This window comes from Myotis myotis, unplaced genomic scaffold (assembly GCF_014108235.1).
Source record: "Myotis myotis isolate mMyoMyo1 unplaced genomic scaffold, mMyoMyo1.p scaffold_m19_p_1, whole genome shotgun sequence".
Classification (NCBI taxonomy): Eukaryota; Metazoa; Chordata; class Mammalia; order Chiroptera; family Vespertilionidae; genus Myotis; species Myotis myotis.
The window spans coordinates 184702286-184726792 of record NW_023416313.1 but is presented as its reverse complement, the minus strand read 5'-3'; the positions used below and the strand labels follow the sequence as shown (position 1 = coordinate 184726792).

Sequence of the window (24507 nt, the reverse complement as noted above, 5' to 3'; positions counted from 1 at the left end):
GAGATAGAAATATCAATGATGATAGAGAATCATCAATTGGCTGCCTCCTGCACACTCCACACTGGGGATCGAGCCTGCAACCTGGGCATGTGCCCTTTACCGGAATCAAACCTGGGACCCTTCAGTCCGCAGGCTGATGCTCTATCCACTGAGCCAAACCAGCTAGGGCATTACATTTTAATTGTGGAGTTTTTTCCTTTTGTCTCTTGCCTTTAAAAGAAATGTTTTCTGTATGACCATAGATTTTTACAGGATGGTGTTTTAGCATTTTCAGTAAAGCCAGAGTAGATTGTGTTTTTCACATTTCAGAATAGACCTAAGGGAATGTTTAGATAAAAAATCTGATGGTATGCTAAAGAATTATTTCATCATTCAGTTCAGATATGTCAGATAATTCTAGCGACAGCTGTACTTCAGAAATGAATTCAGCTTTTTAAAAAATTGCACTTAAGCCAGTACATTACAAAAGTACTTCCTTATATTGATTTAACAGATGAGCTGGTTTAGAATTGTTTTTATACATGAAAAGATAATTATTTGCCAGTATGACTTACAAAAAGCCTTATGTCTGATTAATTATAAACAAGACTTTTTTTTTAAATAAATGAAATTGCAGCTATAAACTCAATAATACTTTTCACCCCAGTTAAAAATAATTAAAGTTTATAGTAATTTTAGAGCCTTGAATTTTATTACTGATTTACTGACTTAACCCCTGGCAATTTACATTTATATTATATTTAAAATTTTACTGGAAATTTGCCTTTGAGGCTTTCCCTAATACTCATAAAAATTCTAAAGTGAACATTAACGTTATTAATAAAAATAAATTGGCACAGAGAGTTGGTTTTTTAATTAGTCACAAAAACAGTTGAAAAAGATAAGTCAGCATTCCTTCCTATGTCCTCATGTTTTTCTTACTCTTTTTACACACAGACAAATGATTATTTCTAAGAATGATTTAACCATTTCTGTATTACATTTTAATAGTAGCTGCTTATTAAATATGATACCATCCTACAGATAAGTATGATACCATCTTACAGATAAAGTTTGACATACCAATGATTAGTATTGAAAGTAAATAACGTATATTAGTGATACTGTTTTGATTTTTAGTTGCATTTTCCATCTCTTTGTTCAGGCATCAGAACTACCCCAGAACAGGAGGCAGGTATTATGATGATGTTTATCACCATGTTTTCCTGTCCTTGTCTGAATTTCAGCTAGCCCTCTAACTCAATTTACAGATGTTCATTTGCTCAAACAAGTTTGTAGTTAGTAGCAGCCAATAGCCAGAACAGGAGCAAGATTCTTAGGACAGTTAATCATCAGAATCCTACTTTCCCTTCCCCTCTCTCCTCTCTTCTAATTATTCTTCTTTTATGGTGAAACTATATGATAATATTTTAAAGTTATGCAAATTATAGTTTGTTGAAAACTGAAAGTCTTACTTACAGGGATGGAATTTAATAAAATTACCACCCAGAGTCATTAATGCAGTATACTTTTGCTTGCTTGCTTGTTTTTTTAAATGCTAAATGGAAATAATCATGAAATAGTTCAGTATGTTTAAATAAAATAATTAAACATATTTCATTAGTGTAAACAGTTTTTAAAGAATAAGTAAGAGCCCTGAACGGTTTGGCTCAGTGGATAGAGCGTCGGCCTGCGGACTGAGGGGTCCCAGGTTCAGTTCCGGTCAAGGGCATGTACCTTGGTTGCGGGCACATCCCCGGTAGGGAGTGTGCAGGAGGCAGCTGATTGATGCTTCTCTCTCATTGATGTTTCTAACTCTCTATCCCTCTCCCTTCCTCTCTGTAAAAAATCAATAAAATATATTTTAAAAAAATAAGTAAGAATCTTTAAGTATCTTTTAATAGATGTTTAAAACATTTCTCACTTTTGTTTCCTGGATAAGCACAGAAAGAAGAACAAATTTTTAAAAAGTCAATGTCTATAAAGATTTAAACAGCTGTTAGTTTGCCTTGTTAATGTTCTTCAAAGAAATTCCAAAGTAGGGGCTTTGGCCAAATGGGACAAATGTCAGCTATCCTAGTTAAGTGTTATGTTCTTGCTATTCACTATTTGCTCCTATTTTCAAATCTAATAATTTTGATTTTTAAAAATAATCTGTACAGTAAAACATTAGTATACTAGCTTCAATATTTGGAAAGCTCTAGCCTGAATTGGTGGAAAATGTTAATTTGAGGTCACAAAAGCCCCCAAATATGTTCTTTTACATAATCCTATCTAATAATAGAAAAACATGGTAATTAACCATACCTCCAACACGCTTCCCATTGGCTAATCAGAGCAATATGCAAATTAACTGCCAACCAAGATGGTGGCTGGCAGCCAGGCAGCTGAAGCGAACAGGAGGCTTGCTTGCTCCAGTGATGGAGGAAGCCAAGGTTCCCCGCCTGCCGCTGCCGGCCTCTGAGCTGCACTCTAAGAGACAATGTTGCAATTATAGAAGCTAAACAAACCCCAGAAACCTGCTTTCAGTCAGCCAGGCCTCAGAGCTGGAGCTGCAACAGTGCTTCAATTATAGAAGCCAAACAAACCAAGGTCTCAGAGCTGGAGCTGAGCCTCAGAGCTAAAGCCGGCTCTCAGCTCCAGTGACAGCCATAGAAGGTAAATAAATCAAAGAATAAAAAAAAAAAAAAAAAGGAGAGGTTGGGAGCTTCAGTCACCCGCCAGCCTGAAAACAGCCCTCAGCCCCTTACCCAGACTGGCCAGGCACCCCAGTGGGGTCACCCACCCTGAAGGGGGTGTGACCAGCTGCAAAAGCCATCGTCCCCTCATCCAGGCTGGCCAGGCACCCAAGCGGGACCCGCACCCTGATCCTGGACACCCTTCAGGGCAAACCAGCCGGCCCACACCTGTGCAACAGGCCTCTATTCTATATAGTAAAAGGGTAATATGCAAACTGCCCCTAACAGCGGAAGGACTGGGAATGACTGGTCACTATGACACACACTGACCACCAGGGGGCAGACGCTCAATGCAGGAGCTGCCCTCTGGTGGTCAGTGTGCTCCCACATTGGGGAGCTCTGCTCAGCCACAAGCCAGGCTGATGGCTGCCAGTACAGCGGTGGTGGTGGGAGCCTCTCCTGCCTCCTCAGCAGCGCTAAGGATGTCCGACTGCAGTTTAGGCCTGCTCCCCGCTGGCAAGTGGACATCCCCCGAGGGCTGCCGGGCTGCCAGAGGGATGTCTGATTGCCATCTTGGGCCCAATCCCCCGGGGAGCGGGCCTAAGCCAGCAGGTGGTCATCCCCTGAGGGGTCCCAGACTGCGAGAGGGCACAGGCCGGGCTGAAATTTTGAGTTCACAAATTTTTGTGCACCGGGCCTCTAGTAGATATAGAAACTAATACGGTTAGATATTTCCTGCTATTTAAATAGGTAAAAATCACTCAATTCTAGGGTACTCTTTTTCAGTTAGATTCCAGTTTGTTTTTGAACACAAGATAAAGTTGAAATGTAAATATTTTCTGTTACTATGTAATAGAAAAGCTGAACTACAATGCCAGGTTCTAAATTAGTGAATTTAAAATGGATAGGATTTTTCTCTTTAGTTGAATTTTCAGAATCTAAGGTTGGCATCCCAAAGAAATTGTTTTGCTAGAATTGACTGTCCTATTTATTTGCATTCTTCATTCATTTTGCTCAATTGAAAAATTATTCTTTTTCAATATTGCTTTGGCTGTTTGGGGTATATCCTTCCATTTGTTTGTATTGTCTTTGATTTTTTTCTTCAGTGTCTTAGAGTTTTCTGAGTACAGGTCTTTGATTTCCTTAGTTAAATTTATTCCCAGGCAATTTTTAATTTTGATGGAATTGTTTTCTTAATTTTTTCTGATTGTTTGTTACTGGTATATAAAAATGTACTCTTTTTATACACAGACAAATGATTATTTCTAAAAATGATTTAACCATTTCTGTAGCTTAGAATGCAATCGATTTCTTTATTAATTTTACATCCTGCTACTTTACCAAATTTATTAATTCTAATGCTTTTTGGAGGAATCTTTAGGGTTTTCTATAATTGTACTATGTCATCTGCAAACAACAACAATAAATATTGCTTGTCTTGAATTGGAATCGCACTGTATGTGTTGCTTGAAAAACCTCGGGTTTTTTTGCCTTGGCCATTGTTGCTCATTGGCCTGTGCACCAAACGGTGTCCAGGGCTGGGGTGTGTTTAAGAGGCAGCCAGTCTATTTGTATCTTTCTCTTCTCTCTCTCTCTCTCTCTCTCTCTCTCTCTCTCTCTCTCTCTCTCTCTCTCTCTTTCTTTCTCTCTTTCTCTCTCTCTCTCTCTCCCCCCCCCCATACCCTTCCCCCTTTTTCTTCTTTCCCCCTCCCTCCCTTCCACTCTCTCCAAAAATCAATGGGAAAAGTATCCTCTGGTGAGGATTAGCAAAAACAAACAAAAACTTTTGGATTAATAGTTGCAAATGTGTCCTTGGGTGGCACACCCAGTCACATAGCAGAAGCTAAGATAGTCTCTCACTTTAACTCAAGCTTGAACGAATTCCCACACATAAAGCTCCAAGAAATATTAGCTCAAGAGTCAAAAATCACAGAAGACACAAGGAATTAAGGTGCTTTGAGCAAGAGCCAGCAGAACAGAACTATTAAGACATCAGATTTTGGAATTACATACTCTACATACGATATGATTAGAAAAATAAAAGAATGATTTGAAACTATGAGTAAAAAGTAATAAATTGCTAAAAGAAAGACAAGCAGATTTGAAAAATAACCAAATTGATGTTCTGAAAATGAAAAATAATTATATATTTAAAATTCAATAGATGTAACAAAGTTAGATATAGATTGAATGAAGAAACTATGCAAAATATAGCTTAAGGAAGCAAAAATATGGAAGAATATAAAATAAGTGCAAGATAGAGTGAAAAGATCTAACTTAGGTTTAATTAAGGATACAATTTGACAAAGGCATTTGGAGCATTTCTATTGAAAATTTTTCAGAACTCAGAGAAAACACCAAATATTTAAGAATTTCAACCAGAATAAATAAGAAATGTCCATGTGCAAATGTAATGGTAAAACTGCACAATATTTAAGACAAAAGATCTTTATTTTTTTTAATGTGTTTTTATTGATTTTAGAGAGAGAAGAAAATTGCCGGGAGGGACAAGAGCCCCAAATCGGGCATAATGGAGTGCCAGAATGTATCTAACAACTATAAATTCCCATAAATAATATTTCATGTTAATATAACTTTTTCTTGTTAACTCATATAGGTTTGTGATAGACAGATTGGAAAATGCAAATCTAAAGAAGAAAGCAAAATTATTTTTAATTTTACTTCCCAGACATAAATATGGTGTATGTTTTTAAAATCTTTTTTCTATATACATATGTACTTACATAATTATATAAAATATCCCTATACTTAATATATCATGAACATATTTTCATATCAAAACCTGTTTTTAACTATATTATATCTATAACTATACCATAAGTTATTTAATCATTCTCTAATTGTTAAGTCACACTGTAGAGAACATTTATCTGTATATCTCAAGAAAAAAATTTTTGAAGCAAAATTATGAATTCAAAGATTTTGTACATTATTATGGCTTCTGGTTTTATAGAAAGAATGTACCAGTTTACATTCCCTTTGAAGTATTAAGAATTCCTCATCTCTAATATTTATTGTAAAGTTTTCCATCCTTCTTCCCATATATAGACTCAAAATCTAACATGATGACCAAGTTATTATTTTGTTTTTCAGGAGATGATTTTTCTTTGATTCAGCAAGAAATATTTATGGTTAAAGAATGTAAACATTGCAACATTGTTGCCTACTTTGGGAGCTATCTCAGGTAAAAAAAAAAAAAGCTTCTAATCTCTCTTTGTATTTCTTTGCTACCACTCTCCCTCCCTTTTATGTCAGTGCTGTTATACATATAAATTTTAAAACTTACATTGTCTAAAGTTCTAAAATTTCTTAGGTTCTCTTATTGTTTCCCTTTATATTAATAGTAACACCTCCATTTATGCAATTATGCCTTATCTGGCCACCTTAATGAAATATGAATGATTATAAGTAAGTGTTTTAGCTTATAAAAGTTGTAATATTCCAAACTATGTAAGATGGGAACAATGCTGAAGTCAGTATGTTTTCTGTAGCTTGAAGAGAGATTGCTATACCCCAATTAATTCAGTAAAAAGGAAAAATAAAAATAAAAGAGAGAGTGCCAGGGCAATTTTCTGTTGCAATAATTCATCCTAAATCTTGGTGTACTGAGCCTTCACAGTTGTGAGTGGTTGAGAATTACTAGCTAATATACTTTTCTTTCTCTTTCATATTAGTCGGGAAAAACTGTGGATTTGTATGGAATACTGTGGTGGCGGATCACTTCAAGATATTTACCATGGTACTATTAATTTGTTTTTGTATTTTGAGACTGACTCTGATTTTAATGGTTGTTGTTTGACATGTCTAGTTAACCAGGGATATTAATAGGTAGATTTACTGTTTTACACTCATCTGTTCTGTTTTGGGGGTATTGCATAAAAGAAATTTAAATTTGAATTTTTGTTTATTCAGTTAAATTTGTTGGAGCCTGAACTGAGAAAGTAAGTGTACTTGAACAATCCAAATTTTACTTTTAGATGTAGTCTTTTAGGAAAGTATTTTTTTTTACCAATAAAACTGCCTAAACTTCCTTGTAAGTAAGAATTAAAATGCAAAGGGTAATTCTCTCATAAAATAAATTATGTATCTGTCTTAATATTTTAACCTATCTAGGAAAGCAATTTAGTTGTTACTATAACATTTTTGTTTAGCATTCTGTTAATTTAGGCAGGTTTTTTTAGTTGAATTTGATTTTGCCTCATTATATTATGTAGAGTAGTTTTTCTTTTGTCTCTACAGTTTAGCTTCCAGTTTGTTTTGTTGTTGACAATTTCCTGAATTTCTAGAGTTTATGAGACTAAGCATAGGTCTTTATAAAATAACTTTATTTAACTGGATATAGAATAGTAAAACTATTGCAACCATGTGCTGTATAATTTATTATGTATTTTTAAATATCTAAGGAGTCTTTTTTAATGTTTCTATGCTGAAATCTTTATATTGAAAGCCTTATCAAATTTCATGCAATTTACAGATGCAATTTACAAATGAAACTGTAGTACTTCTAAAAACAAGTGCTATAGTCATTGAAATAATATATGTAGATTGAAGAGGTCAAATTTTTAATTGTCAGTCAATAGAGCAGTGGTTAAATATACACTGCATCTATAATATGGAATACTATGAAGCAGTTAAAAAGATGCAGTAGTTCCATTTATATTGTCTGGGGTATATTGCCCCAAGGACATTTTTTTAAATATATTGTATTGATTTTTTACAGAGAGGAAGGGAGAAGGATAGAGAGTTAGAAACATCGATGACAGAGAAACATCGATTAGCTGCCTCCTGCACACTCCCTACTGGGTATGTGCCCGCAACCAAGGTACATGCCCTTGACCGAAATCGAGCCTGGGACCCTTCATTCCGCAGGCCAATGCTCTCTCCACTGAGCCAAACCAGCCAGGGCAAGGACATTTTTTTAAATGGAAAAAATGAATCATGAAAAAATTTGTATAACATAATCAATCATACTTAGACTTTTTAAAAGTATATGTACGAATGTCAATGCACACCAAAATAAAGGGAGGAGAAGTGGGACTCATAAGTAAAAATTTGAATTATAATATAAATGTATAGATGTCTTATTTAATTATACATTAATAAATATAATAATCTAATTTTATGACAATAAATAAGCCATGACAAAAAAAAGGTTGTGATGTCTAAACTGGCAACTGCCTCTCTTTTTTATTTTTTAGAGAGGGAGAAAGGAGGAAAGAGAGAGAGAAAGAGAGATAACATCGATAGGTTGCCTTCTATACGCGCCCTGAGTGGGAATTGACTCTTTTTATTTAAAATAATATTTAATGCCACATAGTTGCAAATATACAAAATAATCAAGTGTTTAAAGCAAAAACTAATCTCATGTTTTAAAAGAGAAAAATAAGGTTTATTTTTTTATTTAGTAGTCTTTTATTATGTATTATATCATACAAGAATGACTATTCTCTTTTATTTTACCCTGTTGTTGATTTTAAAGAATTATTGATAGAAAATAGCTTATGCCACTTGATTTAAAAGTATTTTCTGTGGCCATGACTGGGTAGCTCAGTTGCTTAGAGTGTCATCCCGATACGCCAAGGTTGTGGGTTTGATCCCCAGTCAGGGCACATACAAGAATCAACCAATAAATGCATAAATAAGTGGAACAACAGATTGATATCTTCTTCTCTCTCTCCCTCTCTTTCTCTCCCCCCCATCTCCCTCTCTCCTCCTCTCCCTCTCTCCTCTCCCTCTTTCCCTATCTCTCTCCCTCTCCCTTTCCGTTTCCCCTTCCTCTCACTCTCTAAAAATCAATAAAAACAAAAACTAAAAGAGTATTTTCTATGACTTTATGAAGAATTACTATCTTTCATATAGAGTTTTTATACAGTAATTATAATTTTTATTCATTGCACTATTACAGAATGAGAACCCAAGAATATGGATAAATAAAACTATATAGTTGGCATTTTTTCATTACTTCTTGTGTTTACAATTAAAGAATTGTTTTTAGACATTAATTTTATCTTCATGAAGTTTCTACTTTCCATTATTAAAATCTGGTATTTGTTGAATTGAATCGAATCTTAAGTAGTATTCATTTCTGTAAATAGTATGTTAGCATAGTAATCAAGAGCCTCTACACTTACAATAAACTGTTAATAAAGTGGCTTTTCTTCTTTTACTATGATTTCCCAGGTTACTAAGAATCAAAAGTTTATGTTTCAGAGTAGGTGTAAGAGAATCAATGATTAAAATGTGCAGTAAAATATTTCTCATAAGATTAAAAGGAAGTACCTCATTTGGTTTCACTGTCAGCACACACCACTCTAGATTTCAAATATTGTGTACATGCAGAAGGATTTTGTATTTCATAATAGGGAGAGATCTGGTTGCCAGAAGTGATCTGCCTGCTTTTTAAACTCTTAGATAAGGTCCTGGATCAAGCCTTTCTATTTTGACAGCTGTAGTAAAGAATTATACTAAAGAAATAATATCTTACCATGGCCTTTGTGGCTCAGTTGGTTGGGTATTGTCCTGTGCACTGAAAGGTTGGCTTCAATTCCAGATCAGGGCACATGCCTGGGTTGTCAGCTTGATCCCCAGTAGGGGCATGCAGGAGGCAGCTGATTAATGATATGCTCTCATCATTAATGTTTTATCTCTCTCTCACCCTTCCTTTCTCTGAAATCAATTAAAAAATTAATAGTAGACTATTTTTAATCTGATGTATTCAAATGTATTACAAGGTGGTCTTTTTTTTTTCCTTTCTAGTTACTGGACCATTATCAGAATTGCAAATAGCCTATGTATGCAGAGAAACTTTACAGGTACTACATTTAGTTTTGTAGTTAAAAGGCAGTTCTCCTTTCACAATTGAAAACTATAAAATAGTGATGTGCACAAAAAAGTTTGAAAACCAATCTTTTTCTGTTAACTTCTCATATTGTAATTCTGTAAGCCTAGTTATTTCTTTCATGAATGATTGATAGGAATTCTTTTAAGCTGATGCTGATATACACAGTGGTCTTTGCCATTTTCCCCCAAAAGAAAATAAATTAGCATAACAATTACCCAGAATGGTGTCTGGAAATCCTAGTTCTGTGTGTTATTAATAAGAATCATTGATAGCTAAATCTGTTTTTATTTTTTGTAAAAAAAATTTGTGAGTTTATTTGAGCAGAATCTTTTTTCTGAAAGCTTGGGAAATATCGTATTATGCAGACGTTTCTTTATTTCAGATCTGTGAGTGCTTTTAATATGTTAAAGTAGGTTGTGAATCTTCCATAGTATACAGTATGCAGCATTTATCCCAATATATCTATCTTTTCAGTGTCCTGAAAGACTACTCATTGAGAAAATTAGCAATTCACAGTTTTGTTCATATATTTTAAAGCATTTAAAAAAGGAAGAGGGTTATTAAGTTGTAGTGCTTGTGTTTTTTATTTTGTTAATTTACAACTGATCATTATTAATTGATGCTTCTATCCTTACATTTCCTAGATTGTAAAGTTTGTTCAGAATGTAATAAATGGTTCTGTGTGTTCTTCCATATAGAGGAGCTTGACCTGATTTCAGAGAAAGCTCTAGTCATTTTAAAAAGATTTGGTTTCCACATGCTTTAAAAGACATACCATGTTAAATCTTACTGTTAGATATATGAAAGGAAATTCCATGTATGTATGTATGTGTATATATATATATATACATATATATATATATATATATTTCTTAACATTCACATAACATAGAAATCTCTTTGTATCCACATACAATACAAAGCTAATCATATTCTCATAGCAAAGAATTATTGACAGATTAAATGTTTCATATTTTAATTTGCAAAGGTCATTGCTTGTATAGTAATGGACAGAGTACAGAATGGAAACAGTAACTTGCATTTGCATTCTTGCTCTGGTTTATGACCAAAATTTCTTCTATAGTTCTAGTTCCTCAAGGATAAAATGAGTCTTTGGAAGGGATGGCCTCCAAGAGTAGTTCCAATTTTAAAATTTTATTATTTTCACTAATTTTCACCTCTGTCTGAATGGTTAAAGAAGGTGTGACACACACACACACACACACACACCACAATATTATCCTATCTAATAAAGAGGGAATATGCTAATTGACTGCCCCACCCTCAAAGATGGCAGCGCCCTCTGCTAATAAGGAGGGAATATGCTAATTGACTGCCATGCCCTCAAAGATGGCGGCGCCCAGTCCCCTCAGCCCTGCTGGGGCGGCAGGCACATGGCAAGGCCGAGCTTACCCCCCGGTGGGCCCGGCTACTCCGCGTGCCTGCCTCCAGAGTCCCCCAGTCCCCTCAGCCCCCCAGCCACCCAGGGCCACCCGAGGCTCAGGTAACCAGGGCTGGCTGAGGCTTGCGCTGCCGGCAGTGGCAGCAGCAGAGGTGTGATGGGGCATCACCTTCCCCTGATCACCAGGACACCTGCCCCCTCTCACAGTCCAGGAGCCCTGCACTGGAGGGGGGTGTCCCCCTCCAGTATAGCAGTATTAACTTTAGTCATCATGCTATACATTAGTAATTAATCAATCTATATGATTGCAACTTTATACTCTTTGGTCAACATCTCCCCATTTTTCTTCCCTAACTTTAGTCATCATGCACTGGAGGGGGGTGTCCCACGGCCTGGCCTTCCCATTGGCTAATCAGGGCGATATGCAAATTAACTGCCAGCTAAGATGGCGGCCGGCAGCCAGGCAGCTTGAAACTAACATGAGGCTTGCTTGCTTCAGTGACGGAGGAAACCAACGTTCCCCGCCTGCCTTGCTGGCCTCTTGATGGGGTCCAACCCCAGCGGGTCCAGGGGTCCCCAAAGGTGTGGATGGAGTCGGCGAAGAAGGAATGACACGGAGACAGTGTTCAGTTGATCAGCAGCCTAGCCAGGATCTCCAGCCAGAATCTCCAGCCAAGTTCTGGTCTGGATCTCCAGAGAGGTTCTGCTTAGGATCTCCTGCCAGGGTCTGTGTCCATGTTCTCTGGCTAGGTTCTCCAGGTTCTGTAGCCATGTTCCCTCGCTAGGTTCTCCAGCCAGGTTCTGTGTCCATGTTCTCCAGCCAGGTTCAGTTACCAGGTTCTAGTCAGGTTCTCTTGCCAATTTCTGTAGTCAGGTTCAGTCCAGGATCTTTTGCCATGTTCTCTCGCTAGGTTCTGTCTCTAGGTTCTGAGGCCAGTTTCTGTCCAGGAACTTTTGCCATGTTCTCTCCAGCGAAGTTCTTCTGTCTCTAGAGAACGTTCTGTGTAGGTTCTGTGCCTAGGTTCCGTCTCTCCTGGTTCCGTATTCTAAGTTCTGTGTTCTAAGTTCTGACTCTTGCTGTCTTATTACATCTGTATTTATACCAGTTGATTCAATCCTATCAATCTCTATTACAAAGGTTAGGGCGTTTCTTATCTCCATTCCAGGGAGTAAAGATTATGTAGCTTAAGCATGATTGTTCGTAGTTAAAGTGATTAATTACCCACCTGGCACTAATTAAGAGGTTTTATTCCCTCCCTAACTTCAGGGGAAAATCCCTACCTGGGGAAACAACCTTTCTCAGAGACCTTGGTTAAAACACATAGTGCCAAGAAGGTGAGCAAACATATTAAGAACAGTATGCCATATATGCCAGGTCCCTTGAAACAGCAAGCATGGACCGGCTCCCGGCAAATTCCCCCTTTTTTATTTTTTAAAAGCGGGCATTAAAAAGAAAAACCCCAAATGCTCTCTTGTATCCATTTTAAGAGTAGGATTGACGCTTTCCGCTATTACCTGAGTCCTGATCTATCACCCCAGGGAGAGCTTGCCAATCCTGCACTTTCCCAGGGTGGAAAGGCTGCAGTGGGGTTAAGGATAAGGCTCCTTGGGCCTACCTTCTCCCATGCCATTACATTTACCTTTCCTTCCTCAGAAAAGCATGGACATATTTCTTGTATAAAACGTTCTGTCTGACTGGGAGTAACCTTAATTCCTCTGCTAGCAAGCATATGTGTTAAAAGATCAATACAGAGTCTTATTTCTTTAGACTCAGTATGGCACATCTTCTTAATCTAAAGATCAATACAGAGTCTTCTTTCTTTGGACTCAGTATGGCACATCTTCTCAATCTAAGTTCTGTACTATCCACCTTCTTACCCTACTTATCCTCTATAGGGGGGTCTGAAGTACCCTGGTGGAGTCCTATCCGTCCCGAATGTGGGGGTTCTCAATGCGGGGGGGGGCCTTACCTAGGGGAATCCTGTTCCAGGGGTTCCCAAAGGTGTGGACGGAGTCGGCGAAGACTATCCACCCTCTTCCTACGGTGGAGTCCTATCCGTCCCGAGTGAGGGGCGCTTACCTAGGGGTCCCTGTTCGGGCGCCAGATGCCGGGGTCCAACCCCAGCAGGTCCAGGGGTTCCCAAAGGCGTAGACGGAGTCGGCGAAGGAGGAATGACGCGGAGACAGCGTTCAGTTGATCAGCAGCCTAGCCAGGATCTCTAGCCAGGATCTCCAGCCAAGTTCTGGTCTGGATCTCCAGCGAAGTTCTGCTTAGGATCTCCTGCCAGGGTCTGTGTTCTCTTGCTAGGTTCTCCAGCCAGGTTCTGTCCAGGTTCTCCAGCCAGGTTCAGTCACCAGGTTCTAGTCAGGTTCTCTTGCCAATTTCTGTAGTCAGGTTCAGTCCAGGATCTTTTGCCATGTTCTCTCGCTAGGTTCTGTCTCTAGGTTCTGAGGCCAGTTTCTGTCCAGGAACTTTTGCCATGTTCTCTCCAGCGAAGTTCTTCTGTCTCTAGAGAACGTTCTGTGTAGGTTCTGTGCCTAGGTTCTGTCTCTCTTGGTTCCGTATTCTAAGTTCTGTCTCTTGCTGTCTTACTACATCTGTATTTATACCAGTTGATTCAATCCTAAAAATCTCTATTACAAAGGTTAGGGCGTTTCTTATCTCCATTCCAGGGAGTAAAGATTATGTAGCTTAAGCATGATTGTTTGTAGTTAAAGTGATTAATTACCCGCCTGGCACTAGTTAAGAGGTTTTATTCCCTCCCTAACTTCAGGGGAAAATCCCTACCTGGGGAAACAACCTTTCTCAGAGACCTTGGTTAAAACACATAGTGCCAAGAAGGTGAGCAAACATATTAAGAACAGTATGCCATATATGCCAGGTCCCTTGAAACAGCAAGCATGGACCGGCTCCCGGCAGCCTCTGAGCTTGCAGTTTGAAACATTGTTACAAATATAGAAGCTAAACAAAACCCCAGAAACCTTCTTTCAGCCAGCTGGGATCTCAGAGCTGGAGTTGATACAGTGTTTTGATTATAGAACCCTAACAAACCAGATACCTGCTTTCAGCAGCAGAGGCCTCAGAGCTGGAGCCAGAGCTAAAGCTGGCCCAGAATTAAAAAAAAAAAAAGAAAAAAAGGAGCAGTTGGGAACTTAAGTTACCCGCCAGCCTGAAAACAGCCCTCAGCTCCTCACCCAGACTGGCCAGGCACCCCAGTGGTATCACCCACCCTGAAGGGTGTGTGACCAGCTGCAAACAGCCATCATCCCCTCATCCAGGCTGGCCAGGCACCCAAGCGGGACCTCCACCCTGATCCAGGACATACTTTAGGGCAAACCAGCCGGCCCCCACCCATGCACCAGGCCTCTATCCTATATAGTAAAAGGGTAATATGCCTCCCAGCACCGGGATCAGCAGAGACGCGAGGCCTCCCGGCACCGGGATCAGCAGAGACGTGAGGCCTCCCGGCACCGGGATCAGCGTGACAGGGGGCAGCGCCCAAACCCCCTAATCGCCCTGCGGCTCTGTGTGACGGGGCGGGGCCACAAACTCCCTATCTGCCCTGCTCTGTTCGTGACAGGGGAAGGCGCCCCAACCCCCTGATCAGCCCTGCTCTGTGCCTGATAGGGGGGAGCTCCCCAACCCCCTGATCGCCCTGCGGCTCTGTGTGTGACAGGGTGCGGCGCCCCAACCTCCTGATCGGCCCTGCTCTGTGTGTGACAGGGTGCGCCGCCCCAACCCCACCCCACCCCCCCCACGGGCCCTGCTCTGTGTGTGACGGGGTAGAGCCATAACCTCCCCATCGGCCCTGCCCTAAGTGTGAGAGTGGCGGCGCCCCAACCCCCTGATCGGCCCTGCTTTGTGGGTGATAGAGGGCGGCGCCACAACCCCCCCCCGCCCCACCCCCCATGGGCCCTGCTCTGTATGTGATGGGGTAGAGCCATAACTTCCCCATTGGCCCTGCCCTGAGTGTGACAGTGGCGGCGCCCCAACCCCCTGATCCGCCCTGCTCTGTGTGTGACAGGGGGCGGTGCCCCAAGTACCCTATCGGCCCTACTCTTGAGTGACAGGAGGGAGCTCCTCAACCCCCTGATTGGCCCTGCTCTGTGTGTGACAGAGGGGAGCTCCCCAACCCCCTGATCGGCCCTGCTCTGTGTGACAGGGGGGAGCTTCCCAACCCCCTGATTGACCCTGCTCTGTGCGTGACAGGGTACGGAGCCCCAACCCCCCTGATTGGCCCTGCTCTGTGCGTGACGGGGTTGCGCCGCAACCTCCCCATCAACCCTGCCTTGAGTGTGACAGGGGGCAGTGCCCCAACCCCCCAATCAGCCCTACCCTGAGCGTGACTGAGGGTGGCATCGCAACCTCCCAATCCGCCCTGCTCTGTGCATGACAGGGGGTGGCACCCTAGCTCCCCAATCGGCCCTGCTCTGAGCCTGGCCAGGGGCTGCACCTAGGGATTGGGCCTGCCCTCTGCCACCCAGGACCTGGCCTAAGCCAGCAGGTCGTTATCTCCCAAGGGGTCCCAGTCTGCGAGAGGGCACAGGCCGGGCTGAGGGCCCCACCGCCCCGAGTGCACAAATTTTTGTGCACCGGGCCTCTAGTCCTATATAATAAAAGGCCAGGGTCCATAAGCATAATGACCGCTCGACCAGTCGCCATAAGGTGTATTGACCACCTCTCGGTCCCTCCCCGCCCCCACATCTCCCACCCATCACCCCCACACACACAGGCGAACAGAGAACCACGGGGAAGCAGGTGGGTGGCAGCAGGGTGGGATGGGACTGGCTGACCTCTTGGTCCCTCCCCCCGGCCCACAGACTCTGATGGATCAGCAATGGTGAACCAGGCAACTGGGGTGAGTGGTAGGAGGACCTGGCTGGCTGTCAGGCCGCTGAGATCCCCAGCTCATCCCTGGCTGCTCTGGGGCTCAGGCCGGCGGGAAAGTGGGCGCTGGTGACTTCACCTCCATGTGCGTGCGCCGGGCCAGCCGCTGATGGAACATGCTGCCCTCTCAGGGCCATTCACATGGGTGCCACCGCTGCAGCTGGCTACCGCCGCTGCTGCTGCTCCTGGGGCTTGTGGCGCGCCTGTAACCTACCTGCTCCAGCAGCCGATGGGTCGTTGGGCCTGGGGACTGGCAAATGGGCAGAAGATGGCCCTGATTACAGGCTATGCCTAGACCAGCCGTGTGCAAACTACCGCCCGCGGGCCAGATCCGGCCTGTTTGAAATGAATAAAACTAAAAAAAAAAAAGACCATACCCTTTTATGTAATGATGTTTACTTTGAATTTATATTAGTTCACACAAACACTCTATCCATGCTTTTGTTCCGGCCCTCTGGTCCAGTTTAAGAACCCATTGTGGCCCTCGAGTCAAAAAGTTTGCCCACCCCTGGCCTAGACCCTACCCGCACAATTTCGTGCACTGGGCCTCTAGTCCTTCATAAACATAGATGCAGAAATTAAAAAGGAATATAAAATATTAACAAAGGCAGTTCATGTATATAAAAAGGATAATACATCGTGAATAAGGCGGGGTGGAGGGCAGTATCCTAGAATGCAATGTTGTTTTAACATTCAAAAATCATTTCAAGTAATTGTCCATATTAGCAAACAAAAAGAAAAATCACATGATTGTCTAGACACAGAAAAAGCATTTAGCAAAATCCAACATTCATTTGTGATAAAAATTCTCAGTATACTGGGAATAGAATGGAACTTGTTTAACTTGATAAAGAGCAGCTATGAAAAACCTACAACTGTGTCATTCTGAATGGTAAAGATTAGATGCTTTTACACCAAGGTCAATCCAGGCAATGTGTCTGTTTTCACAACTTCTTTTCAACATTGTGCTAGAGATTTTGGCCATTGCAAAAAGAAAAAACAATGAAATTAAATGCATCCATATTAGAAAGTAAGAAGTAAAACTGTTTTTATTCACTGTAAAATTATCTATGTAGAAAATGGAATTGAATCTACAAAGTAGCTACTAGAGCTAATAAGTATAGCTAGAAAGGTTGCAGGATTCAAGATCAATATACAAAATCACTTGGATTTCTATACACTAGAAATTCTAGAAGTGAAAGGAAAAAATATTTTATAATGAATTAATTTGTACTTTAATAAATAAATGCTCAGGCACAAAATAGAAGATATAATAAGACAGGCAGATGCTTGTACCTATTTGTAATGAATAAGATTGGATTTAAGAAAAGTAAGAAAGTACTTACCTGAATACTGTTGAACTTTTATCTTTGTAGTTGACATTTAGAAATAAAGGTTAAACAAATATGCTTATACATATCCTTAAAATCCTGTGAATTGAATAAACACAAATGCAGGCTGAGACAGATGTGTTGACTCAAATACCACGACAGAGGAGAAAATTTTGCAATGTTGAGTTAAGCAAAGCCTTTTCAGACATAACAGGAAAAGCATGATCCATAAAATAAAAACTTGCTAAATTATACTTCATCAAAACTAAAACTCTCTTCTTCAAGAGGCACTGTTAAGAGAATAAAAGGACAATACTAATAGTAGAAATTTGCAAATAATATACCTGACCAGGGACTTATATCCACAGTATATAAAGAACTCTCAAAACTCAATAAGAAAACAACAACCCAATAGGCAAATGGGCAAAAGACTTAACCAGACACTTCACCAAAGAAGATATATGGATGAAAAAGATGCTCAATATCATTAGTTATTAAAAAAAAGTGTGCATTAAAGCCACAGTGAAATAGCACTACACACCAATTAGAATGGCTAAAATAAAAAATAAAAAAACTGACTTAGGAAGGTTGGTGAGGATGTGGATTAACGGGAACTCTCATGCACTTCTCATGCACTTCTGGTTTCAATGTAAAATTGTACAGCTGCTTTGAAAGACAGTTTGGCATTCACCAGAAGTTTAACTTGTACCACTGTATGATCCAGTTGTTAACACTGCTAGGTATTTACCCATGAGGGAAAAAATCATGCAACAACTGTGCATGAATCTTCACAGCAGATTTATTTATAACTGTAGGCCTGATGCACAAAATTCATGCAAAAGTAGGCCTTCCTTCCCCCGGCTGCCGGCACTGGCTTCCCTCTGGCACCCAGAACCCGGGCTTCCCTCTGGCACCCAGAACCCGGGCTTCCCTCATTTGGAAGATTGTCCAGTCTAATTAGCATATTATGCTTATATTATTATAGATAGCCAAAACCAGGAAACAACCCAAATGTCTGTCAATAGGTAAATGGATAAACAAATTTTGGTATATCTGTATAATGGACTACTACTCAGTAATAAAGAAGAATGAAGTATTGATATATACATTACAAGGAATGTCATATTATTGTGAAAGAGCCAGACAAAAAAGAATATGCTGAAGGATTTATTTTACATAAATTCTAGAAAATTCATAAATGATCTATTATGACAGAAATCAGATCAGTATCAGTGGCTGTTAATATCACTAAAAGACAGCCAGACATTGTGTAATTTCTAGTGGACATTAGCACCTTCTCAGATATCTCAATTTCAGTTCTACAAGACTCTTGGTCCAGGCTTGTAAGTTTGAATAATTCCAGCCTCTTCTCTACTCTGCTCCCCCAGGTCCTAGAGTTTTGGTAGCAGCTTCCTGCAGTTGCTGATGCTGTAATATTTGTTGGCTCTCATTGTTCCTTTTTAGTTCTATAGTTCAAATAACTTACGTGGTTTTTTTTTGTCTCCTGACTAAACTCTGACTAATATAGCACCACCCATGAAGTAATTTTACCAAAATAATTCAGTCTTGATTCTCATCAAGACCCTAGATATAAGTGCTAATTTAGTGGTAATACAGGGGTCAGAGAAACATGTAAAACAACATCATTAGGATGTAATTAGCAAAATCCAAATCCTGAGAGACTGCACATGATAAACAGCACTTTAACGAAAACTTACAAGGTAACAGTAATAAGATAAGGCACAGGATTCTATAGATTAAAAGAGAAGTAGGAGTCATTTCAACAAAGTGTAGTGTACAAACCTTGTTTGAATCCCACTTTAAATTGTGAATACTGGATATTTGATAGTATTAAATAATTGTTCATTATGAGGGTATAATAATATCATTGTGGTTATGTATGTTTTTTTAAAGTCACTGTCTTAGTCGATGAAATATGAAATCTGAGACTTCAGAATAATATGGTGGTGGAGGGGGAGTGTGTGGTATGTGAGGGTCAGAATGAAACAAGATTGACCATGAGCCCTAGCTGGTTTGGCTCAGTAGATAGAGCGTCAGCCGTGGACCAAAGGGTCCCAGGTTTGATTCCGGTCAAGGGAATCCTGATTGCAGGCTTCTCCCCAGCTCAGACCTTGGTCAGGGCTAGTGCAGGAGGCAACCAATCGATGTGTTTTTTCCACATCAATGTTTCTCTCTCTTTCCCTCTCTCTTCCACTCTCCCTAAAAATCAATGGAAAAATATCCTCAGGTGAGGATTAATAACAACAAAAAATCCTATATAATCCTATATAATAAAAGGCTAATATACAAATTGGCCAACGGCAGAATGACTGGTCACTATGATACGCACTGACCACCAGGGAAAAGATGCTCAAGGCAGGAGCTGCTCCTTGGTGATCAGTATGCTCCCACAGAGGGAGTGTCACTCACCCAGAAGCTGGGCTCATGGCTGGTGAGCAAAGTGGCAGTGGCAGGAACCTCTCCCACCTCTGTGGCTGCACTAAGGACATCCCCCGAGGGCTCCTGGACTGCGAGAGGGTGCAGGCCAGGCTGAGGGACCCCTGAGTGCATGAATTTCATGCACCGGGCCTCTAGTCTATACTAATAAAAGGGTAATATGCTAATTAGACTGGGAGGCCTTCTGGATGTCCTTCCAGACAAAGCCATGGTGGTGAGGCCGAGGCAGAGGGGGGTTAGGGGTGATCAGGTCAGGAGGGGAGGGAAGTTGGGGGCGAACAGGCCGGCAGTGAGGGGCAGTTGGGGGTGAGAAGGCCGGGGGGGGGGGCAGTTGGGGGTGAGAAGGCCGGCCTGGGAGGACAGTTAGGGGCCATGAGGCCAGCTGGGGAGGGAAGTTGGGGGCCATGAGGCTAGCCGTGAAGGGCAGTTGGGAGCCATGAAGCTGACAGGGTAGGACAGTTGGGGGTCATGAGGCCAGCAGGGGAGGGCAGTTGAGGAGAACAGGTCAGCAATGGGGGGCAGTTGGGGATGAGCAGGCCGGCAGTAGGGGCTGTTGGGGGTGTGCAGGCTGATGGGGGGGCAGTTGGGGGCAAGCAGGCTGGCAGGCAGAGTGGTTAGGGGTGATCAGGCAGGCAGATAGGTGAGCGGTTAGGAGCCAGAGGTCCTGGATTGTGAGAGGGATGTCCGACTGCCGGTGGAATCAAGACTAAACGGGCAGTTGGACATCCCCTGAGGGATCCTAGATTAGAGAGGGTGCAGGTTGGGCTGAGGGACCCCCCCGCCCCCCGCATGAATTTCATGCACTGGGCCACTAGTATATAATAAAAGGCTGATATGCAAATAAACTGAGTGGCAGAACAACCAGTTACTATGATGTGCACTGACCACCAGGGGGCAGATGCTCAATGCAGGAGCTGCCCCCTGGTGGTCAGTGCACTCCCACAGGGGGAGCGCCACTCAGCCAGAAGCAGGGCTCACTGCTGGCGAGCACAGCAGCAGTGGCAGGAGCCTCTCCTGCCTCCACGGCAGCGCTAAGGATGTCTGACTGACGGCATAAGCCTTAAGCCGTCAGTCAGACATCCCCCGAGTGCACAACGTGCACCAGGCCTCTAGTAGTAAAATATTTCTGATTTTTTATCAGAAATGAATTTGAAATCTTATAGTAAACATTGACTAGTAAAAATAACAAGTATGAAATCATGAGCAATCATTTTTATGTTTTTATTATTACTAGAATGTTGTGCACGGGTGTGTGAGGGGTCCCCTCGGCCCTGCCTGTGCCCTCTCACAGTTAGAAACTCATCGGGGGGTTTTTGCCACCAGAAAGACATTTTCGTTTTTCTTATTCAGTAAGAATTCAAGCAGGAAGTTTAGGTATCAGTTTGCAATTTTGCTAATGCCACGTTTTATTTTTTTAATTTTAGGGTCTTGCCTATTTGCATACTAAAGGCAAAATGCATAGAGATATCAAAGTAAGTATATTTAATATGTTTAAATTGATAATTTTATTGGAATGAATTTTATGATACTAATTAAATAGTATTTGTATTTTTGTTTTAGGGTGCAAATATTTTATTGACAGATCATGGTGATGTAAAATTAGGTATGTTATTTCAAGTTTCTAACATTTTTCCAAAATTTTAATAAATTTTAAATTTAACATTAGACAAGTTTAATAATCATGCCAAGAACCATGTTCATTGTAACTGCAATTTTACTCCTGAGACTCAGTTTAAGGAGATTAATTCTAAAGATAAAAAAAAATCCATATTCACAGAAGTGTTAATCATAATATTATATGTAATAGAAGAAAATAAGAACATAGTTTTAGCAATAGAAAAACTGTTAAGTTGTGATAAATCCACTTAAGAAACATTATTCAGTCAGTCATCTTGGCCAGGTGGCTTAGTTGGTTGGAGCGTCAACCTGTGCACCGGAAAGTTGCGGGTTCCAACCCTGTCAGGGCGTGTACAGGAGGTGATCAATTGATGTTTCTCTCTCCCTTCCTCTCTCTCTAAAATCAATAAGAGCATATCCTTGGGTGAGGATTTAAAACAAATTAATAATTAAGAAGAGTAAGAGTAAGAGTAATCCCGTGATCTGTTACATGACAAAAGTGAACTATATTTGTATTTAGTTTTTTACAACCATGTTTAGCAACAACAATAACAAAGTTTATACATAGAAAAAGAACTTTTTTGCTTGGCCAAAGCTTACCAACTTCCCTCCCACCAGGGTACACTCAAAAAACATTTTTTTAAATAATAGCACCAAAATACTAACCTGGTTGTGTTAGAATAAAAGGAATTCAGGTGGGTCTTTTATTTTTTTGCTATATTTTTCAAATTAACTTAAAAAAATATATGTTCTTATTGATTTCAGAGAGATGAAGGGACAGGGAGAGAGATAAAAACACCAGTGATGAGAGAGAATCATCAATGGGCTGTATCTTGCACACCCCTACTGAGGATCAAGTCCTCAACCCCCAGCATGTGCCCTGACTTGGAATCAAGCCGTGGCTTCCTGGTTCATGGGTCAATGCTCAACCACTGAGCCACACTGGTCGGGCTCAAATTAACTTTAATGTGCTTGTCATAAAAATATTTTTATTAACTTTGTCCTTAGTAATGTACATTTTCATTCTAGTAAAACACCAGTAAATTATTTTCTTTTAATGGGTGTGTTATAAATCAAGCAAGAAGGAATTTAGGTATTCAATTTTTATATATTTCCCTAGCATTACTACCTGAATTATTAATAATGTCAAGCCTAAGGATGAAACTTAGAAATGTTAATGCTTTTATTGAAAAGAACTAAAATTTTCTGGTTTATTTTTCCCCCCACCAGCTGACTTTGGTGTAGCTGCAAAAATAACAGCTACCATTGCAAAGAGAAAATCTTTCATTGGCACCCCTTACTGGTAAGACAAATTTATATTATAATTGAATTTTAGGCATTTTCATTTCTTTAGGAAGTCTGAAGGCTTGTATGCTCCTTGATACTATCATAATTCTAATTGGGTCGGGAAATGTTAAAATTAACCCAATGTTAAAATTCTAATAATTCCTGCCATCTCCGGGATCTTGTATTGAGAGCACTCATATGTATGAGAGTTTCAAAAGAAAGACTCATATTACAATCTCTTGTCATTTTGTTACCCTTTCTTTTGGTATTGCTTCTATTTTAATCTTGGACTTTGCTATCTATCTGTTTGTTAAAACTCATGCATCCTACCCTACTCATAATGCATCTTACCAGTTACTGACAAAATAATCCTTCTAAAACACTGCGTTCAGCCCTGGCTGCTGTGACTTGGTTAAGCATCGTTCTGTGCACTGAAAGGTTCCTGTTCAATTTCCAGTCAGGGCACATACCCAGGTTGTGGGTACCATCCCCAGTCAGGGTGTTTGCAGAAGGCAAGTTAACCGATTGATGTTTCTCTCTTGCATTGATGTTTCTCTCTCTTTCTCCCTCTCTAAAATCAATTTTAAAAAATTAAAAAATAAATTCATTAAACACTGCTTTCATTAGTGAAGACAGATAATTGAAATATAATAAAAAGCCTAGTAATAAATTTCAATATGTAAAATCATTTAATGAATATTATAAATGGTGCCATTTAATGTTTGATGAAATTTTGGGTATTTTACTGGTATTATTTGGATAATTTTTTATTTGGAAAGAAATTTAAGTACCTCTATACCTCATATTAATATCAAAATAAATTGTATATGGAAATAGTCAAATATAAAACTAAAACCAAAAGAAGTATCAATGACTAGAGTTGAGTAGCCCATGCCCAGCCCATGTGGCTCTCATGGTTGAGCATTGACCCATGAACCAGGAGGTCAAGGTTTGATTCCTGGTCAGGGCACATTCCCGTCATGGGTTGTGGGCTCAATGTCCAGTAGGGGGTTTACAGGAGGCAGCCAATCGATGATTCTCATCATTGATGCTTTTGTCATTCTCTCCCTCCCTCTCTGAAATTAATAAAAATAAATTTAAAAAGAGTTGAGTAAGCCTTTCTTGGCATAAAACGTTAAAGGGGAAAATTGATAGATTTAACTACATGAAAATTTCAAGTTATTATATGTCCACCCACTTAAAAGGGAACAGCAAGTAACAAACCAGGAAGTAATGGCTAAAATGTGACAAACTAGGTTTTAATATCTTTAATATGTAAGTTTTTTTTTTCAGTATTCACCCAAGGATATATTTTTCCATTGCTTTCTAGAGAGAGTGGAAGGGAAGAAGGAGATGGGGGCGGGAGAGGGAATAGAGAGAGAAACATCAATGTGATGTGAGAGAGACACATTGATTGTCTCCCACATGCGCCCCTACCCAGGCTGGGGAACTTGCAACTGAGGTACGTGCCCTTGACCAGGAATCTAACCCAGGACTCTAGTCCGCAGGCCGACACTTTAACCATTGAGAAAAACTGGCTAGGACAATATGTAAGTTCTTAATAAGACAATAAAGAGTGTTTCCTTAGAAACAGAGTTATTAAAATCATACATATAAGTTATCATAAAATATGAAAAAAATTTCCCCCAATGATAACCAAAAATGCAAATTAAATAAACAATTACATTCTTTTCTATCAAATTGGAAAATATTTGGAATCATGGGTAATATCTATCACTATCACTAAATGTTTGATAATGAAAGTAGAAATTGGTAGAACAGTTTTGAAAGATAATTTGGCAACAATTTTTTTCATAAACCTTAAGTAATTTTTATGTTCTAGTCTCAATTCTGCTTGTATTAATTTATCAGAGACATACAGATTTACATATTAAGAACTTTATCAAATACTTTAGTAACGAAAAATAGAGGGAATATATGCATATCCAGTAGAAATTAGTTAAGGAAATTATGTACATTCATTCAAATTAATGGAATAAATTGCT

General features: G+C 40.1%; 1 protein-coding gene across 12 annotated transcripts in view; it reads left to right on the top strand.

The window, feature by feature from the left end:
- MAP4K5 (mitogen-activated protein kinase kinase kinase kinase 5) overlaps positions 1-24507 on the top strand; it is a 101863-nt gene that overhangs the window by 18533 nt on the left and 58823 nt on the right. For 11 of the 12 annotated variants that reach the window (XR_004967170.1, XM_036306342.1, XM_036306423.1 and 8 more), the window contains exons 3-8: positions 5772-5862; positions 6353-6417; positions 9435-9490; positions 21022-21069; positions 21158-21200; positions 22445-22517. Coding sequence is in view for 11 of the 12 variants with exons in the window: in XM_036306342.1 (XP_036162235.1) it covers positions 5772-5862; positions 6353-6417; positions 9435-9490; positions 21022-21069; positions 21158-21200; positions 22445-22517 (376 nt within the window). In the remaining variant the exon portion in view is untranslated. Of the gene's footprint in view, positions 1-5771; positions 5863-6352; positions 6418-9434; positions 9491-21021; positions 21070-21157; positions 21201-22444; positions 22518-24507 lie in introns of those variants that run through there. The other variant, XM_036306405.1, reaches the window with a different exon arrangement.